Source organism: Solanum stenotomum, chromosome 7 (assembly GCF_019186545.1).
Source record: "Solanum stenotomum isolate F172 chromosome 7, ASM1918654v1, whole genome shotgun sequence".
Classification (NCBI taxonomy): Eukaryota; Viridiplantae; Streptophyta; class Magnoliopsida; order Solanales; family Solanaceae; genus Solanum; species Solanum stenotomum.
In genome coordinates, this window is record NC_064288.1 from 47,823,225 (window position 1) to 47,845,914 (window position 22,690).

The 22,690-nt window shown below is 32.8% G+C and overlaps 2 protein-coding genes across 2 annotated transcripts; both read left to right on the forward strand.

Moving 5' to 3' along the window:
• The first annotated feature begins 13,514 nt into the window (after positions 1–13,514).
• On the forward strand, positions 13,515–14,746 carry LOC125869970 (wall-associated receptor kinase 2-like). The gene is made up of 2 exons (XM_049550350.1): positions 13,515–14,427; positions 14,526–14,746. The coding sequence occupies exons 1-2, from the start codon at positions 13,515–13,517 to the stop codon at positions 14,744–14,746; spliced, it is 1,134 nt and encodes a 377-aa protein (XP_049406307.1).
• Positions 14,747–14,965: 219 nt separating this feature from the next.
• Positions 14,966–22,355, forward strand: LOC125869971 (wall-associated receptor kinase 5-like). The gene is made up of 2 exons (XM_049550351.1): positions 14,966–15,979; positions 22,299–22,355. The coding sequence occupies exons 1-2, from the start codon at positions 14,966–14,968 to the stop codon at positions 22,353–22,355; spliced, it is 1,071 nt and encodes a 356-aa protein (XP_049406308.1).
• Positions 22,356–22,690: the final 335 nt, after the last annotated feature.

A 22,690-nucleotide genomic window follows, 5' to 3' on the forward strand; every position in this document is an offset into this window, starting at 1 on the left:
TTTTTCACAAACTTCTTTGAAGTTGTAGATAGCTTATATGATGCCGTAGATTTATTTGGAGTCAATCTCGGAGATGAAATATTAGTGATTTTATCCTCGAGCTCTTGATAAATAAGAAGCATTTCTGCAGTTCGAATGATTCTTAAATATGATTTTAGCAACGACGTGGAATGTCAATGAGTCATTGATGATTCTCGCTCATTTTTGAATGTTTCAAACATGTTCATTTCATTACTAAATGACACATAAGTTGATAAATCCATCACATAAGGCCTAATAAGATTCATCAAAAGTTGTCCTAAACTATAACAATGAACCAAAAGTTACTTGCGCACAAATCACAAATCTACAACCGAGCCTTAAAATCTAATATTTAAAGTTTGCAAATTCAAAAATATAGTAGTATCCGCGGGCCATTTTCCCTTCATTGTCATCAAAAGTTAGGATCGTAGAGCTCACTGAATCCTAACAATTTTTTTTATTTTTATTTATGTTGAGGTGGAAATGATGAAATGAAATGGGTGAAGTTAATTTGAGTGGGTGGGTTTTTATTGTTTCCAATTGGGTCGGGTGGGTATGGTGGGGTATTTTAAATGCCACATGGCATTTTCTTAAATTAAAGCTAAAAAATGAATTTTTAATTTATTAAATATTAATTTGTTAATTTAAAGGGCATATATGAGCCATTTCTATAACGGCAGGAGCATATATGAACCATTTTCAAAACGAAGGGTATATCAGCTCCAAATCATAAAGTTTAGGGATAAATCGGGACCTTTTCCCTAAAAAGAATGAAGAGTTGCAACTTCCAAGGGTAATAAATTTTGAGAGCTATATATAATATTTGTGTAGCAAAGAGGTGGCCAGCCGGTGGTAATTATTTTTGGAAAAATGCATGATTATTAAATTAACTTCTAGTAAACTTGTTCGTGTTTTGGGCGGTCATAAAGATGATGAGGCGCTAATAATTCTCTCTCTCTCACACACACATATATGATTGATATAGGAATATAGTCGGTTAAGTACTTAGATGACTCCCAACAAAATCACAAGTTATTATTCTTAATCAAAAGAAATTATAAACTTACAATAATAAAAAAATTCGAATAAAATATAAAATAAAGTGAAATTTCTACAACCTTAATCATTAAAAATTAGAAGAAAAAATATGATATCAATACACACTTTCGAGCTCTTGTCAATATACATCACACAAGTTGATCACCATTAAATAGTCTTTATTTTATTATTTAAGTCAAACTAAAACATGAATATAATAAGTACGTACCGAAAACATAAAAACTTAAAATGCTTAAGTCGTATAATCTATCTATTTATAGAACTATAATATTAAATATCAAATAAGATCATTACGACCTATTGATTATTTATTTAAGGGGCTATGATAATACAAAATTGTGGGAATAATGAAAATAAAGGGCACTAACTTTTATATTAAAGAATTTTTTTAAATGAAATCATTGCATATTTAATACAATTAATAAAGTTAAATGAGTGATATTATTAATATTTTCTATATAACACATAATAAAAATAAATAGAGAAATATATATAAATATAAATTATTGCAATATATAATAACCTAGAATCAACAAATACTTTCAAATATTATATAAATAAATAGGTGAAAGACCAACAAAAAAAGGGAGAGAAGATAATGATACAGTAAAACCTCTCTAAATTAATATAGGTGGAACCATGAAATATTATTATTTTGTAGATGAATTATTTAATCGATAAATTAATATTTATTAATTTATAGAGTGTTTCGATACCAAACAAGTTGTTTAGGGATGAAATCTCAAAGAATTTGAAAGAATCCACTTGTGAAAACGTCATTCATGAACTTGAGGTCATGATTAATGATTTCGGTTACCCCAATAAAATGGATGTTAATAACCTATTGGATGGGTGAAAACGATACATGTTCAAAGGTGTCCAGAGCTTAGAACAAATTGTGGATATCATTGGAAAAATAATGTTGGTGATAAAGTTGAAGATGATACAATATATTTGGAACCAGTTACGCGTAAGGAAACACTTGTATCTAGAACTCTTCACAATTTTATGGTGCAATTAGAAAAGACAACTGAAACTTTTGAATGTAATAAGAAAAGTTAGAGATGAACTTCAATTAGATTTAAATTTTAACAAAAAAACAGAACATAATAGAATCATATTTCACTAATTTTTTTTACAAATATTTGTAGTTTTAAAGAATTATTAATTTATAATATTAATGAGACCATATATTTATATAGGGGTCTTTTGAAAATATATTATATCTTATCGAAATGAGTGATTTTTTTCATTGACCCTAGACGGAAACGGAGGAAATTATTATCTTAGAGAAATTATTAATTAATCGAGTATTAATTTAGTGAGATTTGACTGTATTTCTTGGACAAAAATAGTGATACATCATCTTTTCTATCCCTAAAATTATTTGTAACAATACAATCCTCATAAAAAATTATATGAATTTTCATATACCACATTATATCTTCTAAGGCTCTAATTAAAATGGTACATATATATTGTTGGATTTGTTATAAGCCATAAATAAAAATCAAAACATATATAAAAAAGTAAACACATAAGTATAACTCATAAGTTGATGTTAGTAAACCTTGCAAATCGATACATATATTGAATCGCAATAAAATCAACAAAAATGAGGTTATAAGTCACAAAATTTTTATTTGACTCAAACAAATCAGTATTAAAAAGTAAAAAAAGAGGAAGGATAAGAAGTACCTGAAACTGAAGATGATGGAAAAGAAAACTCATGAATTTGTAAATATTTTAATCAAATGAAATAGTAGAAAAAACTTATTTATAAGGAGATGTTAAGGGCAGTAGAAAAGACTCAATTTATTATATGATATTAAGGGTAGTAGAAAAGACCCAATTTATTATAATTTTTTTAGAGGAAAAAGAAAAATGAACAACTTATGGATTAAATGAGTAACCGAAAGAAAGAAGACATTTTAATGAAAGAATTTTTTATTTTTTTTTGGTAACCGAAAGAATTTTTTTAAGGATAAACTGAAAATACAAATTCTTCTTTAATAAGCTTTCAATCCATCATATCAATTGTTTGCAAAATAGCTGATATGCTCCACAAAAGATTTTTTTTTTAATCTCTACTAATTTATTTTACAAAGAAGTAAACGTCTAATAAGAAGTCAATTGGTTAAATGAAGAGTCAATTAGATTATGTATTCTACGGACTACGTGTATATCCACATTGGTAGTGGAAAAGGCTTGCCAATAATTTGGATAAGAGTAACGTAAAATTATTGTCATAAGCCCATAAATAAAGAATGTAACATGAATAATGTTTGTGACAGAATTACTGATTGGAGTATTAAACCAGTGAGCTTCCTCCATTAATGGAGATTAAGCTCAAAGAGAAAGAAGAACAGAGGATACAATGGATCATTCTAGAATGAAGAGAGGATCTGTATTATTTCTTTCTTAATGAATGAATAATGAATACAACAGCTGTGTATATATACATGAATAAAACATGAGAATAACCAACTAACCAACTAATTGTAACTAACTACTTCAACAATGTTTAACAGACTCCTAACTAACTTTAAGTAACTAACTCTAAGTCTTAACTAATTCTATCACCCCCCTCAAGTTGGAGGTAGTGTGATTACAAACAACTTACTTACAATGGTAGAGTGCTTGACTCCAGTTAAGGCCTTGGTAAATATGTCTGCTAATTGTGAGTTTGTGGAAATATGATGAAGTGCAATCAATCCTTATTGAAGCTTATCCATCACAAAATGACAATCCACCTCAATATGTTTTGTTCTCTCATGGAAAATTGGATTTTTAGCAATATGAACTGCAGCTTGGTTGTCACAAAACACACGTATGGGTAATGAACTTTGCACCACCAGTTCATCAAGTAATCTCTCAAGCCACACTAGTTCTCTTACTACTTGTCTCACAACCTTGTATTCTACTTCTGCAGATGACAGTGACACTGTAGCTTTCTTCTTGGACTTCCAACTAACAGGACTGTCTCCCATAAGAACCAAATACCCACTAACTGACCTCCTTGAATCAGAACAAGCTGCCCAATCTGAATCACAGTAAGCAGTAACAATAAGATCAGGCTTATTTGAGATGAAAATTCCCAAAGTAGGATCTTGCATCAGATATCTAAGGACATGATAAGCAGCCTTCATGTGTGGTTCTCTAGGAGATTGCATAAACTGGCTAAGGTGTTGAACACTAAAAGTTATATCCATCCTTGTATTTGTGAGGAAATTAAGTTTCCCAACTAGCTTTCTATAATGAGTGGGATCTGATAACAACTCCCCATCTGTGGCTTTAAGTTTTTTAGTAGAATCAAGTGGTGATGTTGCAACTCTGTAGTTCATTATATCAAACTCCTTCAGAAGATCAGTAGTAAATTTTCTCTGGGTAAGAAGAACACCATCATCCCTATATAGTATTTCTAGTCCTAAGAAGTAGTGTAATTTGCCAAGATCTTTTATTTTGAATTGATCATGCAAGAAACTCTTCAAAGAGATGATTTCCTTCAAGTTTGTACCTGTCAAGATCACATCATCACATATATTGCAACNNTGACCTCCTTGAATCAGAACAAGCTGCCCAATCTGAATCACAGTAAGCAGTAACAGTAAGATCAGGCTTATTTGAGATGAAAATTCCCAAAATAGGATCTTGCATCAGATATCTAAGGACATGATAAGCAGCCTTCATGTGCGGTTCTCTAGGAGATTGCATAAACTAGCTAAGGTGTTGAACACTAAAAGTTATATTCATCCTTGTATTTGTGAGGAAATTAAGTTTCCCAACTAGCTTTCTATAATGAGTGGGATCTGATAACAACTCCCCATCTATGGCTTTAAGTTTTTCAGTAGAATCAAGTGGTGATGTTGCAACTCTGCAGTTCATTATATCAAACTCCTTCAAAAGATCAGTAGTAAATTTTCTCTGGGTAAGAAGAACACCATCATCCCTATATAGTATTTCTAGTCCTAAGAAGTAGTGTAATTTGCCAAGATCTTTTATTTTGAATTGATCATGCAAGAAACTCTTCAAAGAGATGATTTCCTTCAAGTTTGTACCTGTCAAGATCACATCATCACATATATTGCAACAAAAACTAAAGAGCATCCCTTTCTCTTATAGAAAAGTGAGTAGTCATTGTTTGAATGTGTATAACCCTTTGAACATAGACTGCTGACCAATTTGTCATACCACTGTCTACTGGCCTGTTTTAAATCATATAGAGACTTCTTGAGTTTGCAAACTAAGTTGTTGTTGTCCACCATAAGACCCTCTGGTATTGTCATGTATACTTCCTCATGCAAATCACCATGAAGGAAGGCATTATTCACATCCAACTGGTATAAACTCCAACCCCTTTTTACAGCCAAACAAATCAAAGTTCTCACAGTGATCATTTTCACTACAAGTGAGAATGTTTCAGTATAATCAATCCCAGCTTGTTGTGTATATCCCTTCACCACCAGTCTGGCCTTGAACCTCTCCACAGTACCATCAACTTTGTGCTTGATTTTATACACCCACCTACATCCAATGACATTCTTACCTACTGGTAGGGGGACCAGTTCCCATGTATCATTTGCATATAGTGCCTCAAACTTCTGTGTAATTGCCATTTTCCAAGCAGGATTCAAGATTGCCTCAGCATAACAAAAAGGTTCACTCTCATGTGAAATGGCCTTTACTAGCTGCTGGCTACTAGAACATAAAGTAGTAAAACAAACATGCTCATGGTTTGACAGTAATGAGTTGAGGGAATGTTGTTGTTCAGGTGTTGATGTGGTGGAGTGCATGTTAGGTAATATGTAGTTGTAGTGTTTAAGATAGTTAGGTGTATGAAGGGTTCTACTTGTTCTTCTAGGTGCTGGCACTGGTGGAGCATCACAAGTAATGGAAGGATTAGAATGATATGGTGGTGTTGGTGTAGTGTTAGGTAAAGGTGTGTCTGTGTTTGATATGGGATCAGAAATATTGTTGGCTACCTGGTTAGTGATAACTTCATGGAGTGTGTCTGTATTCATCATTTCATCATTGGAAATGGTTGTTTCATTAAGCATACAAGTTAATTTATTGGGGTGATGAACAAGCAATTTGAGAATATAGTTAAAACTAGAACCATCAGGAGCAATAACAAAAGGAAAAACATGTTCATGGAAAGAAACATCTTTGCATACATGAATCCTCTTTGTGGCCAAATCTAGGACTTTGTAACCCTTTGTATTGTAAGGATATCCAACAAAAATATGAGGTGTTGCCCTTGGTTCAAACTCGTCTTTATGATTTTTCAAAATGGTGGGGAAACATAGACATCCAAAACTCCTAAGATGAGAGTATGTGGGTTTTCTTTGGTACAATTGTTCATATGGTGACATATTTGGTAGTGATTTGGTAGGTAATCTATTGATAAGGTAAGTAGCAATTAGCACACATTCTCCCCAATACCTCATAGGTAATTTGGATTGATAAAGAAGGGCTCTTGCTGTTTCCAAGAGGTATTTATGTTTCCTTTCTACTACCCCATTTTGTTGGGGTGTGTAAGGATAAGATTTCTGATGTATAATTCCTTTTTCTTGAAAATATATTGTTACCTCACCACTTGTGAATTCTAGGCCATTGTCAGACCTGATAGTTTTCAGTTTGGTTTGAAATTGGTTTTCTATGAGACATACAAAAGCTTTCACAGCTTGTAGTGCATTACTTTTGCATCTAAGTAGTTGTGTCCATGTTGATCTACTATGATCATCCACCATGGTCAAGAAATAATTTTAACCATCATGAGTTGATATGTGGTATGGTCTCCAAAGATCAACATGTAGTAACTCAAAGATCTTGCTAGTTGTGCTTGTACTTTCTGGAAATGGTATTCTGGTTTGTCTTGCCATGGGGCATATGGCACAAGTAAAGGGTTGTTTGGTGGAAAAATCTATAGGTATGGTTGAAATACTCCTCATCTTTACAAATGGTACATGTCCCAATCTAGTGTGCCACAAGAGTTCAGCAGTATGAGTATGAGATGCAGGAGAGGAAGCATAAGTAAATGAATTTGCAGCATAGAAAATAGGATCACCAGTAGAACAAGTTCCTTTATTTGTAGTTTGTGAAACTTTTACAATAGATGGTGAAACTTTACATTTATTTTCAACTAAAGGTTTTCCACAACTGAGTAAAGATGGAATAGAATGACAACTTGAAGAGTGGTGTGTGTGTGAATGAATGCCATCAGACTGAGCACAACAGTTGTGACACTTGATGCATAGAAAGTATAGACCATTTTTGGCTCTACCAAGCTCCAAAGGGCTCTTCAGAGAAAGGCCCTGCAACAAACAAGAAGATTTGTTAAAACTAATTGTACCTTTAAGTTGTAGAGACAAACAATGGACAGATATCAAGTTAAACTTAAAGCTAGGTACAAACAACACTTTACATAGAGTCAAAGCTGGGTTCAAACAAGCATCTCCAATTTCAGTTACTTTAACTTTATATCCATTTGGTAGGCTGATTAGGAAAGGATAAGGTAGAGTTCTAATATTCTTAAGGATGGTTTTATTATAGGTCATATGATGTGATGCTCCTGAGTCTATGATCCATGAGCTAGCAGCTAATCTAGTACATTTACATGATAGATCATATATCTCAGATATTAAAGAGTAGCAAGCAAGTATACCTGCCAGGTTAACAGCTCCACTCAATGTGTTGTCTGAATTGTCACCTCTATTGTTTCCAGCCTGTAGGGTTCCCAAGAGGTTAAGCAGTTGCTCATACTGATCCTTGGACAAGTTCAATGGCATTTGTTGCCTTAGTTCAGGACCTTCCTCGACTTCATTATTCCCCTCTTCTTGTGTATATGCATTTGTTGCAGAACTTGAACCTTTACCTTTAGGAAATCTGGAATTTGTTAGATAACCATGGAGCTCATAACATCTATCCTTTGTGTGTCCAGGCCTTTTACAGTAGTCACAAAACAGACCAGATCTGTTCTGTGAATATGAGTTATTAGTGTTAGAGCTTGCTCGATTGTTATTGGTACTGCCAGAGCTGCCTGCACCTCCTCTATAAGAACTGTAATTTGTCTTAAAACCTTTTCCATTAGAAGTAGATGCAGATGCAGTTAGAGATGTGGAGTCCAAAACAATGTGATTATGAGGCTTTACTTCCCTCTGTCTCTCCTCTTGGGATAGTATAACAAAAGCCTGTGCCATGCTTGGTAAGTCACTCATCATCAAGATACTTCCCCTTACTGCAGTATACACTTCATTCAAACCCATCAGAAAATGTATAAGTCTCCTGTCTTGTTTAGCCTTGTGCATCTTGGTCTTTCCACCACAAATGCACACACAAGTGCATTGAGAAGTGATGTCAACAGTGTTCATCTATTCCCACAACTTCTTCATTTGTGTGTAATATCCAGTAACATCTAAACTTCCCTGCACCAAATCATTTATCTCCTTCTGTAATTGATACAATTTACATCCATTTGTTTGGTCATAACGATCCTCCAATTCCTCCCAAAGCTCTCTAGTATTGTTCACATACTGTAGGCCATCTCTCAATTCTGGTGAGAGAGAATTTAGAATCCACGAAGTCACCATGTCATCACACTTTTCCCAATGCGCAAAGCTTGGATCCTCTGAATCAGGTTTCATAATTTTCCCATTAATGAAGCCTATTTTGCTCTTCACTGATAAGGCCTTAAGGATAGCTCGACTCTATGATCTATAACCAGTTTCATAAAAAATAGTTGGCAACAATGTTGATCCTGTATTTTCTGAAGGATGCAAGTAAAATGGACTAGCAATGTCCATTCTCACAGTAGAAGAAGTTGCAATGTTTGAATTGCCAGATTGAACATCAACCATACTGATCAATATACCTTTGAAAGTAAAATTTCCAATTCGTGTAAAACAGCAAACACAAAAACACAAACAGATGATATGCAACAGTGTTTTGTCGCACAGTAAGATAAAAATTCAGCAGAAACAATTGATTCCAACACTTCGAATAGATCGAGAAACAGAAATCGCGATTGAGAAACAGAAATCGCAGTTGATTTCAAAATAGATCGAGAAACAAAAACAAACACAATCTCACTAATTCCCAACTGTGAACTGAAACCAATACTCACAAATCAAAATTGAATGCGGAATGAAACTCTGTGCTCTGATACCATGACAGAATTACTGATTGGAGTATTAAACCAGTGAGCGTCCTCCATTAATGGAGATTAAGCTCAAAGAGAAAGAATAACAGAGGATACAATGGGTCATTCTAGAATGAAAAGAGGATCTGTATCATTTCTTTCTTAATGAATGAATAATAATACAACAACTGTGTATATATACATGAATAAAACATGAAAATAACCAACTAACCAACTAATTGTAACTAACTACTTCAACAGTGTTTAGCAGACTCCTAACTAACTTTAAGTAACTAACTCTAAGTCTTAACTAATTCTATCAGTTTGCAATAATAATTAGTAATAACTAAAGGGATTTAAATGTCATAACTAAGAAACTAACTTGCAGCTTAAATTTACTATTTAATAATAATAATAACAATAATAATATAATATAATATATATTAATGATTTTGTTGTAGTAATTGAACTTTATAGGGCTATTTTGATATTTCTAACTTTCAACTTTTTTTTGTTCCCAATTTTAGTATATATATATATATACTAGAAAATATACAAAATAATATTAGTACAAAACTAATTATTTAGATGTTTGAACTAGAAAATATACAAAATAATATTAGTACAAAAACTAATTATTCAGATGTTTGAACTTTAAATACTCTATCTTGATTGAAATGTCATTTTTATGTATTTAAATAATTAGTAATAACTAAAGGGATTTAAATGTCATAACTAAGAAACTAACTTGCAACTTAATAGTAATAATAATAATAATAATAATAATAATAATATAATATAACATAATATATAATAATATAATATAACATAATATATAATAATAATAATATAATATAATATAATATAAACTTGCAACATAATAATAATAATAATAATAATATAATATAATATAATATAATGCTATTGTTGTAGTAATTGAACTTTATAGGGTTATTTTGGTATTTCAATTTTTAACTTTTTTTGTTCCCACTTTTAGTAATACTAGTTTTTAGGCACACGCTTTGCGCGTGTAACCCGTATTAATGAGTATATATATATTTTTTAAAAATAAAAATTATTAAATAATATGATTTGAGTTCCTTTTTATAAAATATGTTAATTAATGTTTCTTACTTTGTCTTACTAGTAATTGTGACACTCCAATTTCATGACCTCCAAGTGAATGCACCAAGATAATAGTATGAGAAGTTAATAAAATAAACTTTATTTATAAGTCAAAAAATAAGTTTGTAAAGCAAAAAAAAAAGATAACAACTATCTAAATTTAATTTCTCGATAGTGTTAAAAGTTTTTTTTTTTGGTAGAATAATATTAGAAAATCAAAAGATTGCATGAAATTAATTCTCTGCAAACCGTGGTGCAGTACTAATATTTTTTCAATTAAAAGATTGATAAGAGATTATTTACTTTTTGTACAAAAAATGGTGTAAGATTAACTTTGAGTGAAAGGAAAACAAAACCTTTCAACTTTTTTACTTTGCCATTTGAATTTCCTGATAATTATAATGAATGTGTTCAAAATACTATATTAAATGTTTATCCACAAGCACTTTAAACTAATTATTTAATTATAAATATTTAAAATTAAGGTGTAAAAGTTCTTATTATTTATATCTACTATTTTTATATAGAATTTAATTTTCTCTTCATACATATAATTTATCCACCATTAATTTAATGCTATATTTTTTATCTTCTTATTTTTTTTCCAAAAAAAGAAAAGAAAAGAAGAGAGTAAACATTTTATCACATTCATTCTTAAAGATGAAAGTTAATGTATATGTAAAATTATAAGTACAAAGAATAAAAAAGAAGAAGAAGAAAGATACACATGAGCAAGACAATTAGACATTCCTTTTTGCTTTTGTCTCTATAATGAAAATTGAATATTTGAGCATACAAAATAAAAATCTGAAATTAAAGCAAGTTTCTAACAAAACAACAATTCAACTATATGAAGAGAGATAGAAAAGTCTTATTATAATTCTAATTGCTACAAATAAGTATAAACTAACACACCAAGCTCTGATCCTTCAGTAATTGAATTCTTATCTATTCTCGTGACATTATAGGGGGATCTCACAACTTCACCACAAATTGTGACATTATGTCACCTGTTTAGAGCTCCTACACACAAGAACTATAGGAGTAGTAAATAAAAGTCTTTCTTAAAAAAGTTAAATTTATAGGACAAAAATTACGGAAACATGAAAAGTCACATGAAAATTTGAAAGGTCAAATACTATTAAAATAAATATAAAAAAGATAGAGCATGAAATCTAACTTTAAAAGATACACGAATCTACTTTAATTTCTTTTCTTTAAGGAATAATTACTCATTTGTATTATTATTTTTTAATTTGTGTGAAAAATTTGAAAGGTCAAAATTAATAAATGAGAACAAGAAGAATAAATATATGAAAATTATAAAGTTAGCTCCTAACTAAATATGCATACGTAAAAAAATGATGTAAGTAATTATTTTCTGAAGAAAGAAAAAGACCAGACATGCAATGAATTGAATTATATATATATATATATATATATATATATAATATGTCTATCATAAAATAATATGAGTAAAATGATAAGTTTATTAAACAATTCGTTGCAACTTACAATTTAATTAATAATTCTTTCATTGTCTTTCTAATAAATAACCTACAATTCAAAATATAATTAAAGTATTATTATTTAATATTTAATTAATTAGATGCTTAATTTAGCCTAGGGGTGTATATATATTATTATTTAATATTTAAGGTATTATCATTTAATAATTAATTAATTAATTAAAATTTTAATTTAGTGTAGGGTAAAGTGATAAGTATATCAAACAATTCATTGTAACTTACAATTTACTAATGATTCTTTCATTGTCTTTCTATAAATAACTTACAATTCAATAAATAATCAAAATATTATTATTTAATATTTAATTGATTAGATGTTTAATTTAGCCTAGGGATAAAATGGTAATCTAGCTTTTCATCTTTGAAGCTTTCCACTTTTAGTAATATATGATATATGATATATATGATGATTATACTAGCTAGAAAATATACAAAATAATATTAGCACATAAACTAATTATTTAGATGTTTGAACTTTAAACACTCTATCTTGATTGAAGTGTCCTTTTTGTGTATTTAAATATTTATCTATGTGTAAGATATTTGGTATGATAAAATTGAAACATTTCATGAAAAGTCAAAGTCATGATTCTCTATTAATCGAATAAACTACAGTTATTGATTTATGCAAAAATATCAAAAACGAACTTTAAAATGTCCAATCATATCAAATTATTTTAATATGAAAATAATATAGTATTTTTACATATCAAATATCAAAATAAACGAACTGAAGTTTTTGATACAGTATTGTACCATACTATACACCTATGAAACTTTCATCTACAAATTTCTGTGCTTGACTGCTTCGCTTCTGATGGCACTACGTGTTAGGAGGGATTAATACTCTATTTGGAAGATTGTTGCGTGTCACCAGTATTTGGTAAGTATTTTAAAAACAAATTGTATCTGATACAGTATTTGATATTTATAAAAAAATATATATTGAATATTATATTGAAATACTCTATATATTTACATATACTATCCACGTATATTATTATATATAATACTAGAAAATATATAAAATAGTATTAGCACAAAACTAATTATTTAAATGATGAAATTTTGACTATTTTATCTTGATTGAAATGTTTTTTTTTTGTGTAATTAAATGTTCCTATATGTTTTAGGTATAATATGATATAATTAAAATGTTTGTTAAAAAGCCAAAGTCACGAATATTCTCAGTCGAACAAACTATGGTTTCTTGAATGGTTTTGCTTCTGAAGCCACTACATAATTTTAAAAATAGGCTTAAATATGACCCCTCATCAATAATTGCAAAAAAAATGAAGTCAAATCCATTAGGTTTTCAACCAATTTCTCTGACCTTTTCTTGATTAAACCCTGTTTAGTTAATATTTCAACAAATACAAAACATGAGAATGACAGCTCTTGCTCGTTCTCACCTTCCTTCAAACGGAAAACTAGCCATTCACGTTATTTTCTGGAAAAGAAATTATGTACTGAATGATTCTCGATGCATATAATTGACTGCACGCAAAAATTAAAGTCGCCAATTCTCGTTGACATAGTCCTTCCGAATTTATTTATAAGTATCTATGAAAGGACTGGAGTATAAAAATCACAACAAACACATTTATAGTACTATTTACATCCCTATATAGTCTCCTTCAACAATGGCTCCTAATTATGTGATGATAGTTGCTCTGATAACATTTATTTGCTTTTCACTATCTTTTGGTGATGATGCTATGTTACTAACGTCACACAACAATCTCATAGCCAAACCTAACTGCAATGAAAGTTGTGGAAATGTCAACATCCCTTTCCCATTTGGTATGACCCCAGATTGCACACTACACGATCAGTTCCTTGTCACTTGTGATTACTCCTTTCCAACTCCCCAGCCTTTTTTAGGAAACAGTGGTATTGAAATCACTAGCATATCTCTCTCTGGGCAACTTAATGTCTTACAGTTCATATCCAGAGATTGTTATCGTGATGGGATAAGCACGAATAGAACCAAGCTATTTATAGTATTACCTTCGTTGTTAACTGTGAACAACACTGCGAATAGCTTCATCGCCGTTGGCTGTGACACGTATGCAATTGTTCAGGGTTATTATACCAAGTTTGGAACTAAAATCGAGTATCTCCCCTACATAACAGGATGCATGTCCATGTGCAATAGTATTGATGATGTTGTTAATGACACATGTTCTGGGGTCGGTTGTTGCAAGACATCCATCCCTAAGGGTGCATGGAATGTCACCATAACACTAAGCAGCTATTATAATTATAATGATACTGATATGAAAAATGACCTTAGTTGCAGCTATGCTTTTGTGGTCGATCAAGCTAATTTTAGCTTTTCTAAGACTTACCTCAGCAGTTTACAGAAAGCAGAGAAGCTTCCTCTCGTGCTAGATTGGGCAATTGGTGAAGAAACATGTGAAATAGCTAAGAGAAACTCGACTACATATGGATGTAAGAGTAAAAACAGTGATTGCCAGGATAATTCAAATGGATATCGATGTTCCTGCATGCAAGGATATGATGGGAATCCATACCTGAAAGATGGTTGTCAAGGTATGTATATGTTTGCCAGTCTCCTAATATGATTTTATATCAAATCTATCATTTTGCAAATGAATGTTAGTTTACGGTTGTGCTCTACGAGTCTGCAGATATCAATGAATGTGTAGATCGGAAACTAGATTATAGGTGTGTCACAAATGCCATTTGCAACAATACAGATGGGAGTTATACATGCACTTGCCGTCCAGATTTCAGTGGCGATGGTTATACTGAATGCAATCGTGACAATCCTCAGAGAAAAATTCAGAATATTAATCTTGTTATAGGTACCTTTCTCAACTTCTTTGGAATTCTGCTGGCAAGAGGTTAATTCCGTCAAATATTACTACTTGTTTGATTATTTGTTTCACAACTGAACGGAAAAAGAAGACCACAGATTGTGGAGGTGTGTAGATTAAAATGGGCAACAATTTTATTTTCATGAACTACATACATGTGCCTAAATGTCTAATACAATGGCTTTATTGGGTATATCTATATATGTTAGTAATATATTTTTATTACAGGTGTTACAATAGGGGTTGCTTTTATGGTTTTTATAATATTTGGCTGGTCATACACTGCATCCCAAAGAAGAAAGATGTTAATGATGAAGAAGAAGTTTTTCCAAGAAAATGGTGGATTAGTTCTATTGCAACGACTCAAAGTAGGGGAAGAGGGATCAAGTAATACCAATACAGTAAACATTTTCACAGCGGAAGAGCTACAAAGGGCAACTAATGACTTTGACAAAGATAGAGTTGTTGGTCAAGGAGGTTATGGAACTGTGTACAAAGGATATCTCAAAGATAATTGCATCGTTGCCATTAAAAAATCTAAGGTAATTGATCGCAATCAAATTGAACAATTCATAAATGAAGTCCTTGTCCTTTCACAAATCAACCATAGAAATGTGGTTAAGCTCTTAGGTTGCTGCCTTGAGACGGAAGTTCCACTACTGGTATATGAATTTATCAGCAATGGAACACTTTCTGAACACTTACATGACAAATTAAAGGCGTCCTCTCTTTCTTTGGATATTCGTCTTAGAGTTGCTGCAGAAACTGCTGGAGTACTTTCCTACTTACACTCAGCAGCTTACCCTCCTATCATTCATAGAGATATTAAGTCAGTCAACATTCTTTTAGACAAAAGCTACACAGCCAAAGTATCTGATTTTGGAGCATCCAGGTTGGTTCCTGCTGATCAAACAGAGCTATCTACATTGGTTCAAGGAACTCTAGGATATTTAGATCCTGAATACTTGCAAACAAGTCAACTCACCGAAAAAAGTGATGTATACAGTTTCGGAGTAGTGCTTGTAGAGCTCCTAACCGGTAGAAAGGCTCTATGTTTTCAAAGACCAGAAGAAGAGAGAAGTTTAGCTCAATATTTCATATCTTCAGTGGAAAAGGGTCATTTGTTCGATATTCTAGACGATAATATAGTCTGTGATGAGGGAAATGCAGGGCAATTGAAAAATGTTGCTGTGATTGCACAAAGGTGCTTAAATGTTAAAGGGGATGATCGACCTACAATGAAGGAAGTTGCAGCAGAATTGGAAGCTGGATCGAAATTGAAGCATTCATGGGCTCAAACTGATCAACAGTCAGAGGAGATTGAGTCCCTACTGCCTGGATTTGGATACGAATATAGTGAACATAGTATCCATGTTGATAGTATAACGAGCCATTTAACTATACCATTTCCTGGAGGAAGGTGATCGATGATTTTGCTAGCAATACAAACACAGAACGGCCACGACTTCAACATGAATTTCTTTTTTCTCTTTTATTTGTCCAGAGATAATAAATTTGATGTCAAATGTACTTATTTATGTATCCCACTAATAGTCGAAACATTTTGATGTTCTTCTTACACTTGAACAGTTCTTTTTAAAAATTGTTTTGTTGCTCAATTATATTTGGTGCAAGGTCCACACGTACTTGGAAAACACCTGAGCGTGTTTGAGGTTAACCCATTGACATTCCACTGAGCTGATTCCCTCTCTGCAGTTAGGAGGCCTTGGCATTAGACAGTGTTAACAACAGTTAAGATCAAAACATTAATATTTGAATAATAAATAAAATAATTAATTTTAAGTCCCTGACGATGATGCAAACGACTTATTACTTCTAAATGCATATGCAAGCCAACCCTATGTTTTCTATAAGTATTATACTAACTCACAAGCAGAGACCTGTTATTTACAGTTATTTAGAATATACTATTACTAATTGATTGACCAAGTATTTTGGTCTTGGCAGAACAAACCCAGGTGGTGGTTTCATAAACACATCTTCTTCCAGGTCGCTGTGAAGAAATGCGTTTTTCACATCCATCTGATTTAAGGTTCAACCTCTCATTGAAGTCACAACCAATAATGTTTGTACCGTTGTCATCTTAGTAACAGGTGCAAACGTCTCCTCATGATCCACTCTATACTCATGTTTGTACCCTTGAGCTAGCAACCAATCGAATTTCGTAGCGATCAATTGTACCATCTGCCTTTAGTTTAATGGAATACACCCACTTAGTTCCAATGAGAACTCCATATGTTGGTTTATCAATAAAGTCCCAAGTAGAATTTTCATTAAATACACGAAGCTCTACCGACATTACCTCTTTCAAACAAGTTTATGTAGAAACTTGAGGGTAAGATGTAGGTACATCAACAACATGAAGTGTGGTATGCATGGCATAAGACTTACCAAATTTCCTTGGAGAGTAACTGAGTCGTTCAAGAGCATGGCGGTCTGCCTACTGGAACGGCTGTCATGACCCAGACCGTCGTGATTGGAACCCACACTAACCCTTCGGTGGGAGAACCATTACTACAACCCAAATCTAACAACTTAACCAAATACTACACATTTAAAGATACGGAAGCAGGTTTAAATGATAATAAAAATGGCGTCCCATAAACTCCAAAGGTTTAAACAATTAACAAACCAATTTGAGGTTGTTCCTTTCCTCCAAAAGAAATATAAGGTGTTTTCGAAACAAGTGTCTTCATCGAAGATTTTTCGATGGCTTTTGGCGACTAATAACGAATCAGTTAGCATTAATGAGTTGTTTGATCCCCCTCAGGACTCGGTAAGCATTATTCTTTAAACATTTTTAGTTAAAGTAAAATTGTTGTTGCTTTTCTGTTTTTATTGTAGCCTTTTCAACAAGTGTTTTATTTGTTTAATTAGTTGTTGTCAATTGTTGAAGTTATTACAACAATTGCTGGAACAATTAGAACAACTAGTATATAATAATATTTAAATGCAGCAGTTGCTTTATCACATTTTAATTATTATTATTTTTATATGTAGATTGTGCATCCATGGATAATTCCTAATGCGGAAATTCAACCCTTAGAACCTGAAAGTAATTGTACCAAAACTCTACTAACGACAGTCTAAGAACAAGAGGTACAACCCCAAAACTAAACAACACATTAAACAAATAGTTTGAGTCCGAAGAGAGTGGACTTAAACAAGAAAGATTCATGGTAGCCTGAAAGAACTGGCTCACCCTTGAATCCGATCACGTTCAATAGTCACCTAGCTGAGGTTTATCAATAGAAACCTGAAGATGCCATGTACTCAACAAAGAAAAAGCAAGTACAATATCAGTATACAACCACAATGTATTGGTAGGATCATGCGGCTATCCCATTAAGTGTAACATACATTAGTCAATACAACAATATAATCACATGCACATATCGAACATATACAATATCCTCAACATATACGAACAATGAACAACTTCACGATTCTCACATATCACAGTTATATCAATTTAGAGAAGCATACCGTCTTCAAATATTAATCATCATTAGATATAAACAAACTCATCACAAGTAGATACACAACACAATTCAATGGTCCTCTCACGGAACCCAATTCAATGGTCCTCTCATGGAACCCACACCTAAACAGTTAGCATACCGGAACGTGATATTCGATCCAATGATTATGCCGAAACGTGGCAATCGATCCCATAATTATGCCGGAATGTGGCAACCGATCCTAATTAGTTATGCCGGAACGTGGCAACTGATCCAAGTTAGTTATGCCGGAACGTGGCAACCAATCCATTCAACACACCACAATCACAATCCTAAATATATTCTCAAGCTCATACATTTAAGTCATGATTTCATGGTAATCATGACCCAGACCGTCGTGATTGGCACCCACACTAACCCTTCGATGGGAGAACCTTTACTACAACCCAAATCTAACAACTTAACCAAATACTACACATTTAAAGATACAAAAGCAGGTTTAAATGATAATAAAAATGGAGTCCCCATAAACTCCAAAGGTTTAAACAATTAACTAACCAAACTAATGCGGAAATTCAACCCCTAGAACTTGAAAGTCATTGTACCAAAACTCTACTAATGACAAGTCTAAGAACAAGGGGTACAACCTCAAAACTAAACAACACCTTAAATAAATAGTCTGAGTCCAAAAAGAGAGGACTTAAACAAGAAAGATTCATGGCAACTTGAAAGAACTGGCTCACCCTTGAATCTGATCATGCTCAATAGTCACCTAGCTAAGGTCTATCAATAGCCACTTGAAGATGCCCTGTACTCAACAAAGAAAGAGCAAGTGCAGTATCAGTACACAACCACGGTGTACTGGTAGGATCACACGGCTATCCCATTAAGTAACACACATTAGTCAATACAACAATATAATCATATGCATATATTGAACATATACAATATCATCAACATATACAAACAATGAACAACTTCACGATTCTCACATATAACAATAATATCAATTTAGAGCAACATACATCTTCCAATATCAATCATCATTAGATATGAACAAACTCATCACAAGTAGATACACAACACAATTCAATGGTCCTCTCATGGAACCCATACCCAAACAATTAGCATACCAGAACGTGGTACCCGATCCAATGATTATACAGGAACTTGGCAAGCGATCCCATAATTATGCCAGAACGTGGCAGCCGATCTAAATTAGTTGTGCCGAAACGTGGCAACCGATCCAAGTTAGTTATGCCGAATGTGGCAACCGATCCATTCAACACACCACAATCACAATCACAAGTATATTCTTAAGATAATACATTTAAGTCATGATTTCATGGTAACCATCATTCATCTATCTCATTTACAACAATGTGATCAATAATGCAACATTCATATACATACATGTATCATAATGAAGCAAGAACAAACATATATCACACAATCATAGAATCACGACCATCACCTACCTCGAATCCAAGCTTGAATCCCCTAAGACACTTGAATCTTTCCTTTTCGGATTCTTTCCGCTTGTTCTAGGTCTACAAACAACAATTTAATACAGGAATCAATAAACAATCACTAATTACCTGAATTACTAACAATTCTATGAGACCTAGATCAAACCCATGATCCCAACTATCTAAATTAGGGTTGTTTCCACCATAAAATCCATGAAAAAACCCTCCCCCATCAATATTCACCCATTCTATTATTTTCTATGGATCGAAAAATAGATTCAGGGAGTGAAAAACTTACCTTTAGCCTCAAGAATGGTGTTAGCCTCAAGAATGGTGAAAAATGAGTAGGAGTCACCTAAGGTTTGTTCCTTAGCTGTAAAAATCGAAAAGTGCCAAATAAGGTCGTTTAAGGGTTTGTTTACGAATTTTAAGTGTCGAACCCGCCACATAAGTCATCACCATGTGTCACGACCCAAGTGCACCCCTTAGTCGTAACACGGCGTATTTGACCTCGATGAGGTCTTATACAAGCCTCATAGTATTCATTCATCGCATAGGTAATAAAAATAGTAAGGAATTAAAACTTTTATTCAAAAACCAATACTATTCAAAAGTCATCAACATTCAAAAATCAATATACGCAAGCGTAAGACTAAGTCTCACATGATCATCTTAGACACAAGTCTCAAAACAAAATAGGGGCACAACCCTTTACAATCGAAGTGGAAACTAATAGTCTATTACATGAACTAAGAAACTTCTAAATCATGTGTCCTCGAACATATGAGGACATACCAAAACTTGGAAGATAGCAATCCAAGCACTTCACTCTAAAGAGAATCCCTTAGTTACCACAAACTACATTAGTAGTAAAAACATGAAGACGATGGTGTTAGTACAATTAAGCACTAAGTATGATGACCATGCAAGAACATGCTAAAAAGGACATTTTGTTGAAAGCCATGCTTGTATGCCATTTTAGTAAAACCTTATGAACATTGATACAATAGGCACAATATAAGTCACAACCAACATACAAAGTCACATACCTCACATTTAGTCTAAATCACATAAAATCCTTTACCTTTTACCTTTGACCATTCACCTTAATTAACCCTTAGACAACACTTTCTGCAATGTATAGATAGCGTCCCATACCACCATCCATACCAAGCATCACCCTAAGGTCACCTAAGTACACTTACCACTTATCATACTTCACATTACAAGTACTCATGCTCCACTAGTACCAACATACAATACATAAACATATTCGTTAAGTAAGTCATGTCATAATCTTAAGATCCCCATCTAAAGTTACCCTAAGACACACTTAAGTAAGACATGAAGAGGCCGCCCATACAACCTATTCATAAATACCTAAGTGTTTCTCAAGACCACAATAGACAATGAACCTTTACCATTCAACATAATATACCAAACTCCTCATTTCATTCATTCATTAGACCATAAGTCAACATTCATCAATTCATAACAAGGAAGTAATTCTCATACATACAATCCAAGTTTAACATCATTCTTTTATACCTATAAGCATTTAAGTCACCTATTCATTAACTTCATTTATAACACCTTCATTCATTAAGACACAAGACCAACATTCTTCATTTAACATGATCATAAAAGTCCATTCATTCGTTATCATCATAAGGAACACAACATGACCTTCCTCAAATGCCTACTTGTGCAATGCATAGATGGTGTCCCATACCACCACCCATGCTAAATAGTACACTTTTAGGAAGACATGGTTCATTACATTTTTGTGGGGGTAAGCCTTAATCGACATAAACCATGTGAGTAACTCATGGAATCCCGGTGTCACCCTCACCAGAAAAAGGGATCCCTACTTGCCTAAGGTAGGGCCAATCTTTCTAGCTTAAGTGGATCCACTAGCTATAGTCCAGTGTGGGCACATAGTTAAAGGATAGGGAGATTGCTTCTAGATACTCCGCCTCTACTTACGGATGAATATCCATCTCTAGAGGTTGCTACTAGATAATCCGCCTCTACTCTTGGATGAGTATCCACCCCATATCATATACTCTCGGTGCTTAGCATTATTCCCCACGGAGTACTTGACATTCATTACTTTCATTCATTAAGGGATACAAGATTGTTACTAGATACCCCGCCTCTACTCATGGATGAACATCTATCTCAACCCAACATTCATTAAAGGAATAGGGATTGCTACTAGACACTCCGCCTCAACTTCCGGATGAGTATCCATAGCAATCCAACATTCATTCATTAAGAAGCTGAAAGGAATAATGAGATTGTTACTAGACACTCCGCCTCAACTCATGGATGAGTATCCATCTCAAATCCTACATTCATTATAAGGGATAGGGATTACTACTAGATACCCCGCCTCAACTCATGGATGAGCATCTATCCCATCCCAACATTCATTCACATTAACTTTCATTCATCTAGATTACACACCCGTGCTTTACATGACACTCATATGTACAACATCATGATAATACTTGAATTGACATATATTTCCTTCATGGACATGATCACAATACATTTAATATGTAAACAACTCCACCATAAGTTGATCAATCCGTACAAGGACAATTCTATATCAATTTTACATTTGTAAGGGAATTAGGTCAATTTACCATTGTCCAAAGCCACAATCATCATTATTCAATCCTTGAACAATTCACTATAGATAGGTATAGATAACAATAGAAACCAATAAATCAATTCAATCTAAGCACAATTACATTAACATTGAATCATGATCACAAAACCCACTTCATAAGTCAATTTTAGGAGTTTAGTGAAAACATGGGTTCTTGAAGGAATTCCATATAAAATGATCTTAAAATCATAATTCAAACCTTAATTCATCAACATAATGACTTTGAAAACATTTTACCAATGAACCCATGCTTAGAATAGAAATAGGACTTTTGATCATTGAAAAACTTGAAATCTATTTTGATTTGTCTCCTTGACTGGAAGGTTAATAAAGTATGAAGGATCACCA